General features: G+C 39.5%; 1 protein-coding gene across 1 annotated transcript in view; it reads left to right on the top strand.

Moving 5' to 3' along the window:
* The first annotated feature begins 4010 nt into the window (after positions 1 to 4010).
* Positions 4011 to 11830, top strand: part of sax (saxophone) — a 53484-nt gene continuing 45664 nt past the window's right edge. The window contains exons 1-2 of the mRNA XM_067103796.1: positions 4011 to 4163; positions 6663 to 6835. Coding sequence (XP_066959897.1) covers positions 4091 to 4163; positions 6663 to 6835 — 246 coding nt within the window. The 5' untranslated portion in view covers positions 4011 to 4090. The remainder of the gene's footprint in view (positions 4164 to 6662; positions 6836 to 11830) is intronic.

The following is an 11830-nucleotide window of genomic DNA, read 5'->3' as shown; positions in this document are numbered from 1 at the left end:
GTGTGGTTTTTGTTTCTTCGTGTCTACATTTTTTTGTACATTTTATCTATACACATTACATCCATAAGGAAGTCTTGTCTTAACGATTCCGCATTAATATTTCAATACTTATTATCCTAATTTTTGTGAATTATGACTCAGGAGATTGTCTTATTACTTTTTTTTTCTTTATATTGACAACTTGATGTCATCTGTAAGGATTTCACTAACCTTAACCCTAAGTTTTGAACCCTGGCTAAGACTTAACATTACAGTCTATTATGGGCAGACGTTAGGGAGAAGGTCAAAGTTGTGAAAAGACGAACAAAAGACATCTCTTCACGTACGCCTTCCGTGATTTCCTGCCTGATCCAGGCTTGACTTCATGCAAATCAGGCTGTAGGTGTGAGAGTTGGCTAGTTTGGTGCAAAGGTAGGTAGAAAACTAACTTGTCTTCAAGACTGCTTATTTCTGTTATGGTATGATGATAGAAACCAGACAAGTGGCAGACGCATGTTTATTGTTATGGGACAAGAGGATGGGTTATGAATGGAGTGGGGATAGATAAGTAGTGCTGAAGAGAAGCTGTAGAGAATGGTGAAAAGTTTTAAAACTGTTTGTAAAATTAGAAAGGTGAAGTAAATGTTAACAAGTATAAGATTATGAGAGTGACTAGGAGCCAGGCATAGGAGCAATGAATGTTTGTATGGATGATGAAAATAATGGAAGTGATTGATTTTCATAGGTATTTGGGTGTAAATGTAAAAGATGATGGTGGGGTGGGAGAGAAGACGAGTCACAACATAAGTGGGGGCCTATACCAGTTTTTTTTTAAAAGGCTTGGAAAAGAAGAGTAGTGTGTATGGAACGTAGTTGGGCCAACACGTCTTGGTGGAATTGAACTGTGGCTATACAAGGTGTTGAGATATATTCTTTGCACTGTATAAGTGGAAATATATATATATATATATATCTTCTATATATATATAAAAATGGATGTATGTAGGCTACTGTATATATGTACGTGTTTGTTCCAGCAAAACTCTGAAACACATTGTGCAATTTCAACGAAACTTGGTATACATATTACTTACTATCTGGAAAAGAATGCTGTGGAGGCAAGACATTACCAGCACCAAAGGTCACCAGAGGGGGTTGGGGTGGGAAGGGCTTCCCTGAAACGGGGCTGGTTCTGCCTGTAAACTTAGTAATAAAATAAACTCTACAGGTTTATCATACCTCATTTCGGCATACATATGACTTACTATCGAAAAGAATACTGTGCTGGGGGGCAAGACATCATTGGAACCAAAGGGGGTGGGGGTGGGGGGGGAAGGGTGTGACATGTAAATTTCAGATATTAGTGTCTTATCCATAGTTTTTGAGGTCACTGAGATGAATAGTGACTCTCCCGATGCCCTTTAAGTCCAAGTTCAGCCCCAGTAGGAAGGAGGGGTGAGAAGGGGTGAAAGATAAAATGTAAAAAATGACAGATACTAGTGTCTAATCCATAGTTTTTGAGGTTGCTGAGATGAATAGTGACACTCCTGATGCCATTTAAGCCCAAGGTCAGCCCCGATAGGAAGAGGGGGCTGAGAAGGGATGAAATATAAAATGTCAAAAATGTTGGGCAATGTAATTGAAGCAATTATCTTAACTGGAAGGGGAGAGGTGTGTGAGAGAGAGAGAGAGAGTGAGAGGTAGAGGAAATGAGAGAGAGAGAGCAGAGGGGGTGTTGGGGAGGAGAAAGAGCGAAAGACTGAGGGAGAGAGAGAGTGAGAGGGAGAGGAAGTGGGAGAAAGAGTAGAGGGAGTGTTAGGAGAGAGAGAGAGAGAGAGAGAGAGAGAGAGAGAGAGAGAGAGAGAGAGAGAGAGAGAGTTTATCGGTTGTCGTTCAGAGTTTTCCTGGGCAGTGCCAGACTGGTCAGCTAGTAACTGGATAAATGGGACAGTCAGCACAGTAATATTTAGATAAAGAGGACAATCAGCACAGTAATTCCTGGATTAAAAGTGATAGTCAGCACAAGGAGGTGCAGGAAAATTTTTCTGGGTCCTTCAGAGTTTTCCCTGGGCAGTGCCAGGTTGGTCAGCTAGTATATATGTATGTATGTATATATATATAATGTATATTGTCTATAAAAAGGTGAATCAGAATATGTTGAGAGGGATGGGTCACATGGGTAGAACTTAGGATGACAGGTTGGTAACAAATATGCACAGTTCGGAAATATTCGGAGGAAGAAGGGGAGAGAGACGAGGGTGTGCTAGCTGAATGAATCAGATAGGACATATAATCCAGTCAACACAAAACTTCAAAGAAGACAGGAGAAGTGGCGCAGTGTGAATAATGGTGTCGACGCGTTGCTGGTGAGCTTTTCCTGTAGGCTTAAGAAGTGGCTGATATTGTGGAGGTTTTCGGCGTAGGGTTTTCATCCTTGATTCGGTATTCAAATGATGATAAGTGTGGAGATGACTTCCTTGTCCACTTTCTATCAGGATAAACAGCTCACTGAGGAGAAAAGAAAAGTATATTTGGAATTGACTTGATGCACACTCAAGCGGAAAGAATGGCGCCGGTGACGTAATAAGTGGTTATTGAGATCATGTAAACATGAGCCAAATAGAGAAGCGAGACACCTACGGGATTTTGCGCCAAGTTTATAGCCAACTCACAATCCCGACAACTTGACACTGTTGTCTGTTTTTGTTTAGGGCTTCAAAGTGCACTGTGCTTTTTATGAAGCATTAAGAAAACTAATCTTTTATTATTTTTATATAAATAAATTCTGGGACTGAACTAAAGGCCCAGACCAAGACTACAGCTAAGATATGTTAAACTCAAAAGAATTTTCTTATCTAGCTTGTACGTACAACTCTAAAATGGGAAATTAACGGAATTTGTAAAAAGTCAGACTTAGAATTTTCTGGTTACACGTATGTTTATTGGTATATTAAGTTTTAAGTTACCCATAATTCTATTTAACCTTGCTTTACTGACCAGTAGACCATAACAAGAAGTATATGCATCATTTATGTAGACGGATACACACACGTACACACTCAAGAAACAAGAGCCCTGGTCTACCTTTATTAAGGTCACTGTATTCTAGTCATGGTGCTTTCTTATGCAAAGAAGAGGTGGCTTTATAACAGGAAAAAGAGAATGAATTTTTGCCAGATTGAGTATACCCTGATGCAAGAGGAGTTAATCCTAGGATGTGGCAACATCCTAGGACACAGACATGGCCACTGCACGTGAAGCCAAAGTAACTGAGAATATATGTTATATGGTCACCACAAATTACTGCCTTGTGAGATTTATTCATTCAAAGGTTGAATTAGCTGGTGAGCAGAAAAGGAATCCAAATATGTCTTAGCAGAAACTACAGTGGGCTCATTATAAGGCTATCCAGAATTATCTTGCTGCAGAAAGAGGAGGTTCCACCGGAAATAAAGATAAGCCATGGCAAGGTGGCAATTAAAATCACTGTAGATCGTACCTAGGCTTCAGTTGTTCATCTGGAAGATGGACAATAACAAACATTCGATCCTGTTGAAAGCGCCAAGGCGTGAACACATCATGCATAGTAATGATCGGTAGAAACGTTTAGTTAGTCCTTCAAGGCTTGTGTGTTTTTAGGTTAAAAGTATAAAAACAGAAATAGCCTACATGACTACTTCAATGCTCTGACTACCTTTAAACACAAAGAGACAATCATGATCACTTATTTTCATCTTGTCACTGCAAAGTGATCCGAAATAGTATTTTACAATTAAACCATGATATTAAAATCTAAGAAATCATCTATATTTTTTAATGTCTTTCAAAACGACTGAATTAGGTTTTAAAAAATGGAGGTAAAAAAAGAGAATACATGAATGTAAAATAAAAAAAGATACGTTTGGAATCTAATGAAGACATAATGTAGTTCTGAGTCATGTTTATAAATCCAAGGACTCTCTAGACCTCGTAAAAATACGTGGTTGCAATGAATCACTTGCTAATATCGCCAGCATTATTGGCTTTTATCGCGAATTTTTGGCTCCCTGGGACATTTTTGCGAGTGTTGTGGTCCTTGGTGTCAGGCAGCACTGAACATGGCAGTGCAACGATGGCTGCCTGGTTCAACCTAACCCTGTACGTGCTGTTGACATTCACGCTCATATGTGGCCGTCTTCCGGAAGGTAGGGAATTAAACTTGCTTTCCTAAACAGAGGAAGGTGTGTTAGTGTATTTTATTTATGAGGGACCCAAATATTGTCCGATACAGAACCCTGTGAGTTGCGAAAGTAAGAGGCGCCAGGATGTCTATCTCGTAGTCCTTTTGGGTGGGTGTGTATTTTGTCATTTAGGCCTGCGCCTCAGGGAGAAGGCAAGTGTGAATTAACGTAATGCCCCATATTTGATCGTGTTTTATGAAGGACCTCGAAGGAATATTGACCAGTGGTCATCGGCTCTCGGGAATAACGTAGCTTAGCCTAGTCTAACTCGTAGGCTTGCCCTCTCCCGTCAGTTACTGAAATAGGCCTATGTAAAAATGAGTAGGCTTAGTCTGGATTAGGGGACTGCCTTGGAAACATTAACAGTAACACGGGACTTGAAGACGGAGAAATATAGTTATAACACCCTTTATAACAAGGGGGGATGGGGAACCCTACCAGGGTTTTGGGGAGGGGGAGAATTAAAACAAGTGAAAACATGGACATAGCCTAGAGTAACCTAGGCCTAGCCCTTAAGCTTCGCAACCCAACCAAGGAGCCAAGACACAGGCTTGACCCGTTACCTAACCTAGGAATAGAACTCCCCCAATGCAACCTGACTTTGAAAGTGTTGTTTATGAATAGCCTGGGCTTCCCCCATCATTGTAAGACATATGGGGCCATGATAATGGGTTAACCAAGCCTTTAGGATAGAAATGATTAATCATTGTTCTTTCAGGAATCGAAACCATCATCTTTTGTGTTGGAGTATTCCTCAGTGCAACTGGAAAAGGCTTGGGAACAAGGCTATTCAGTGTTGGTCAGTTTCATCAGGAGAAAACACCCCCCATTTCACATTTGCCAAATTTTTGTGGTTCTTTACTCAGCTTCTCCCTGCTCGGTTTGTGTGGGGTAAGCATGGGAAAGTGAGTCATCAACATGCTGCTGTTGTTGAATAATGGTTCTCTGTAGGTGGTGTACCTCACTACTGCCTACCTCTACTACATCCCAGCTTTGTTGGGTATTCTGGTAGATGTGACCTTCCCTCAGTGTTCTAGGGAGCCGATCCTTTAGTACTGCTCTGCATTTTTGAACCACCTATCCTTGGTTAAGTAGGCACGATCTTCATTTGCTGTTGCTGCACCCCTGAGGGAGCTCATACCTGTTGAGCCTCCAGTAGTTGTTGCCTACCCATGGGTGGATGCCCCCGTGGCATCAAGCATGGCTGGTCCTCTTTCAGCGTCAGCTTACCTTGTCTTGACTGGTTCTCATGCATTATTAGAGGAGAGTGAGACTATGTCAGGTATAAGGTGGAAAAGTGCAGGTGAACGTCTTCCACCTCCTCCTCATTGTCAAGCTTTTTCTCCTCCTCCACCTCCTCCTTGAATTCTTTTGCCCTCCTCTACCTCAGGCAGGAAGAAGAAGAAGAAATCCAGGAAGTCCTCTCACAAGAGGTCTTGGTGAGCTTCATATGAGTGCCTTTCCATTTTTACAGTGGGTGGCAGCATTTGCTTACCTGTGGATTGGACTTGGACGTAGGTAGGATTGATATGAGGTTTCTTGAGCATGCTTGGTGCCTCAAGTCTTCCTTTGAATTTTTGGACCAGAGTATGCAAGGAGAGTCAATGCTGCTCATTTTGGCAGATGCGTGGTGTCCTGACTATACGGTACCAATGGGTAACTTGACACTCTTTGTGTGCTTGATCATACAATGCCTTGGTTGGTTCCAGGTGTGCCCCTAGCCACTGATGTGTGCTTGCATTATAGCACTCATGCTAACTCTCCTGTGGCCTCTATTATTTTGGCTTTTGCCCATCATAGGGAGTCTTGTCCAACTGAACTGATCATTCACCACATTGTTGTGAGCAGTCACAGAGGCAGGCTACTGCTAAAGATACTGAAGGTATTTTAGAAAGAAGAATTAGGGAAGGCAGAATTTTAATAATGTTATACATGTACAGTTGTGATGCAGAATTAAGGGGATGACAAAAATTTTCAGTTAAGCAGCAGTAAAGATGCAATTTGAAAACTTAGCTGTGCATATCCTCCAGTTTTGTGATCATGTGAAGTATTGGTAGTCAAATGAGGCAGTAAGGTGAGATTACTCCCCTACTTGTAAATGGTTGGGTACCAATTTCTAGGGCCCTGTACTAATTCTTAGCTAAACCATGAATCAGAAGATCTTGTGGTAACTAAGCAAAATGCTGTTGCTTCTCAGGCAGTGGAAGATTATTTGGCTAAATGATAGGTGTTTTTTAGACTACAGGAAGAATACTTTACTTTTATATTGCATAGATAAGAAATTATAAAAGAAAAAAACAGTTTAGTAGTTGGTTTGTCTGTAATGTACAGTGAGAAAATGCAGTTTATAAAAAAACTAACTTTTTTTAATGGATTTTGTAACCTTGAACTTAATAAAAAGGAAGCGTTGAAAAGTAGCATAACATTTAGTTAAAAAATTTTTATTTTTGATATTTTTTCTAGGGTCTGAAAATGGAGAAGAAACGAGCACCAACAAGAAAAGTGGTTGGGAAGGTCACCTAGATTCATCAGATGAGAGCAAAAGAAAGAATGTGATAAATGATCTGATGGGTGTATTGGGATCAAATAGGAGCAATGAATTCCCTAAGCAGAGCCAGAATTTAAATTTGTCCAAGGTATGTTTGTTTACTAATATAGCAATACTGCTGCTAACTACTAGCTTGTTTTAACACAAACTCATTACTGTAAATCAGCCTAATCTATGGTAGTGGCAATCTCCAGATACAGATGTGTCCAAGAAGAAGAGCCCTGTTCCTCTCCATAGTTAGTAATGCATCTGGGTTCTAGTAATGCGTCTGGGTTCTTGAGTACTTTGAGGAATGAAAACTGGTCATTCTCTGTACCTGTCTGGTATATAAATATCACCTGCAGTCTCTTTTCTCAAAATTTTTTTTTTTTATAATTGCATTGCAATAATTTTGTCATTAAATGATTCCAATCTCCACCTCTTATATTATTTTTCCTTGCTCTTTGAGTAGTAGTAATTACTGTTATTTTTCTTAATTTATCCCATCCTGTGTGTGTTTTATTCTTCACTGGCCTGAACACTTGTCATAAATATCTGTGCCTATAGGCAAACACTCAAGTTCAGTGGTTACCTTGAGCTGCTGGTTTTCATGTGTCTGTTGTCTGTTACGAGTGTTCCAGTCACCTTTTTGGTAAGAGGTCTTCTTCCCTGATGGGCTACGAATTGTGTGCGATGCCGAGGCTCATAAAGCTCTCTTGGCACCCCTCTTGTCTTCTGATACCAAAGCCTCTGTGAGTACTTACACACTGGACACAGCTGTATGCTGTCATCTGGAAGCCATTTTAGAGGCTTGTTCTTCATATTGAGGATCATCCCTTGTGATGCATAATCCTCATAATTCTAAATTTACAGATGATTTGCCCATGTGCCATTAATCTTGTAGTAGTTATATACTTGAAGCTGATGACCATGAGTCATCTCTCTGTAAAATCTTCCCTTATGCGTTGTGAGGGCCTTATTGAAAAACTGAGATCCAGTTAACAATGAAGGGCTCAGATTAATTATTGGAGTATTCTTTTCCTTCCGAGGTGTATCCCTACAAGTTGACAGTGTAAATCTCCCCTCCCTCTTCATAATGATTTAGGAGTGCAGTAAAGATTAAAGCAACGGACTCGCCAAGGACTTCCTTAGACAATCATCCATGACCATTCCCAGTTAGAGCTAACAGAATTTTTTAGTTGATAAATGTAAGCAGTCAAAGGTGGAGTTGATGAAATTTTACAGTAACAACTGCAGAATGCAACAACTTAAAATAATCTCGCTTCTGAAAGTCCAGGAGACGACAAACTTGTGGAAAACCCTTTGCCTCCCATTTTCAACGAAACCACAAATAAGATATGCATTAAATGCAGGACCCCTCACTGTAATGATGTTACAGAATGCCTTAATGCAATCAGTGGTAGTGTCTCCCACCATTTGAGATTTTATTAGAGGGTGACTGGAATAAACAGTAAGTAAATACAGTAGCCCTCCAGCATATCAAATGCATCTGGTTTCTGGCATTTTTAAAAGTGGTAAATTACTAGGACCAAATCAGATATACCTGTGATTAGTTATGATTTCTACAACCCATCATCTTTAGTAAATGACAAGCATTATGGAATCATGAATCTGGTGATAAAATAAAGTTTTAAACTAGGTGTTGGATTGTCCTTTATTCCAAAAAATGCTGCATTGAAGTATAGTATCAGCTCTTCAAAGTGGTCATGCTTGTCTCACCCATGTGTATTTCTTGAATAATCCATGAGATCCAATCCCTGAATGCAGAAAGTGTATAACAACACTTTTGGTCAAACCTACGAATGTCTAGTTTTCAGCTAAAATTTTGTCATGATCTTCAACAGTTTCAGTTTATCCAGTCAATAAATTATTAAGGTGTTGCAATATGTTAAATATGATAGAGAATATTTATTAAAAACAAATGGTTTGGGCCAGCTCTACAAGAGGAAACAATGTTGACTCATTGGTCTATATAAGCTATTTATTAATAATAACTACAATAGTAATAATTGGCCTACCACCTTTAGAAGTTGAAAGATCTATGATGATTTTCTGGCTACAAATCTATCTGAACCAAATATGTGCTTTGGATAACTTAAAATATGTTCATTTTGACACAATTTTTAGAAAATAAATTGATTTTTTCATATACAAACCTGTTACGTACTTTATGAAAAATTTCTTATCTACCATCCCATTCAAGTTGCAGCAGGTTCAGACTATAAAGGAAATGACCATTTTTCACCACTAGAGGTGGTCAGGGACCTGAATGAACATACAGGATTGGTGAAAGGGGAACTGTTTCCTTGAATATATCTGGAGATTGCCACTAATATAAAGGGATTAAATACAAAAAATGTGCTTGTTTGAAATATTTATTTAAACATTCTTAGATGCTTCATAAATTAGAATTTAGTTATGTGTTGAGTTGTAGCTTGCATTTTTGGGCCTTTCATTGTACTGTATTGTCAATACCTAACTAATGTATTAGTTTTTTATTCAGCTGTACTTGGATAACAGCATGTTGGGCATCGTCATTGCCAGCTTTACTTTCTTTCTAACTTGGTATAGGATTATAGGGTGATCTTGATAATGAAAGTAGTTATTTATTTAGAATTCAGAAATTTTAAAATTGTATTTATAATACTCCAGATTTCCTTTGGGTATCATTTCTGTTTATGATATTAATTATACTCCATCGGCTCCTTCATGGCGAAAAGGGCAGGGCATGGGAGGTGACCGGCGCTGCCACATCAAATATTCCCACTCACGTTGTATGGTATATGAAGGCAGCATAAGTTATACAACACAAATATAATTGGTTGCTAATAAATTTTTGCCAATTATTAAAGACCCTCGTAATTTTCTAGCATTTAACAACAATAAAACAACACGTTTATTCTTAAACGTGACAAAAAAATTTCAGCGCTGCCAGTTCTTCTCTTACCTGTTAAGCTGACCTCAGGGCATAAAGATGTCAAACAGCCCGTACCTCCACAAGGGAAGCTCAGTCAAAACACTCACTGACTCATTAAGGAGTCATTTCCCGCATTAATCTTCATCCACAGGCTCGAGAAATCGTTCATGGCGTTAATTACTTTTCTAAAGAAAAGGCAAACCGTTTTGCGGATATCAGAAAAACACTACGCGCCTCAGAAGCAACAATGATACGGAGAGAACAATCAGCATGATTTGCAAAGAAGGCAAAGATATGGAAGAGAGACAGCAATTTTCCTGGAACGGGAAAAGCATCAACCGAGAACCGTGACAGATGTCAAAATCGACAAGAGCGTTTCACATTAGAACTGTTTTAGACTTATGTAAGGAAGGAAGTACCAACGCTTGATATAATGAAAGGCGTTAAAACACAATAGATATTTTTCATCGGGTATGGGCATTCATGCAAAGGTATCTTGTATGTTATAATGATAAAAACTGATACAAAAACAAAGAAAAAAAACAATGAAATATTCGAGTAAATTGCTGGAGCTAAGTCTGCACGGAAAAGAAGATATATGAATAGAAAAAATGTTATGAATACTCTTACTGGAAAGAAACGAAGGACCATATTATGAATAGATGATAAATTAAATGCTGCCGTAATCTTATTTGTGTAACCTATGTATATTTATGCTGCTCTCTTATCTGTCTACATACACAATCCTTTTCAGATGCCAATAGCTCTCTCTCTCTCTCTCTCTCTCTCTCTCTCTCTCTCTCTCTCTCTCTCTCTCTCTCTCTCTCTCTCTCTCTCTCTCTCTCTCTCTCTCTCTCTCTCTCTCTCTCTATATATATATATATATACACATATTATGTATATGTATATAGACACATACTGTATATATACACAGTAAATTGACAGAAAAACAAGTAAATTAAAAGCATGGAAGTCCAGTGTGAGATAATCACAAGGAAGGTCAAAAAGAGATTCAATGAGGCCTTTGAAAAACAGAGACCTGGAAGAATGGAAATATTTTATGAGGCAATCAGAAGTATACTGCTCCCAGGAGACATTAACAAACGCCAAGGAGGTTAAACCTCTCTTTGACAGAAGCACGGATTAAAAGGGGTGAATGGGAAGGGTAGGCCTTTAAAAACTCGAGAGAAAACATTTGCGTGAGGGGACAACGCCTAAATCGCCATGAAGGAGCCGATAGGGTATAATAGAGAAAAGTGTATGATCCCATTTGATCACAAAAACCATTTTGTTCCTATACAAATACAAAATTTTGGTCTTTATATAGGATTTTGCTTGTGAACATGAGCTGGAATGGCCATTAACTTTCAAATAAGGTCATTAGCTACCAATGGTAGGGGGGAAGCCCCGCCCACTCATCGGTCTGCACTCCAATTTGCTTTCGGCCGCCATTATGTGAAGATGTCTCTACACTTCTCTGCCCAGCTGCTGTTAACTTTCCTTTTCTTGTTTTGTTTGTGTGTATGAGTGTGTTTATTTGTTTGCCTTATATCTATAATACAACTCCCAACATGCAACAGCCTAGGGAGAGGAAACCTTTTGTTATAAGGTGTTGTCCTGGTAAAAACAAACCTTGTAATTGGTTCCTCACCTTTGTGTAATTCATGCAGGAAGGACGACTGCAATCAAAATAGTCCATGTACAGTAGTGAGTGTTGAGTCTGGGCTTCCGAACAGTGGGTGAAGTTTGCTTGGAAAAAGAAGAGAGAAGAAAGTTTCTCTGGTGTCATCATAGTGCAATACTCCTCTGGTGACACCGAAGATTCTCTCTAATTCCTTTTTGCCCCTGTCCAAGCTTCCACGTGTTGTTGCTACTCCTAAGGGAGTGGTTTCTCCTTTGCTATCTCCTACTGCTTTGTCAATAGAGAGCCAGCATAGGGGAACAGTTGACTGGTTTGACTACTCTCTGGCAGTCTCCATTTGCTCAGAGGGGGAATTGTCCTCAGGAGGACTCTTGTCCTTAGGGCAAAGGGAGATGACTTCACCTAACCTGACTTGTCTTACAGGTGTTGTGGATTGCTCTCCCCAACCTGTATGGTGATCGTCACTGCTGGTTAACGACCACCCACAGCCTTACTCACCTGCCGGGGCTTTGGCCTCTGGCAGT

This window comes from Macrobrachium rosenbergii, chromosome 5 (assembly GCF_040412425.1).
Source record: "Macrobrachium rosenbergii isolate ZJJX-2024 chromosome 5, ASM4041242v1, whole genome shotgun sequence".
Taxonomy (NCBI): Eukaryota; Metazoa; Arthropoda; class Malacostraca; order Decapoda; family Palaemonidae; genus Macrobrachium; species Macrobrachium rosenbergii.
This window is presented reverse-complemented; position numbering and strand designations above follow the sequence as displayed.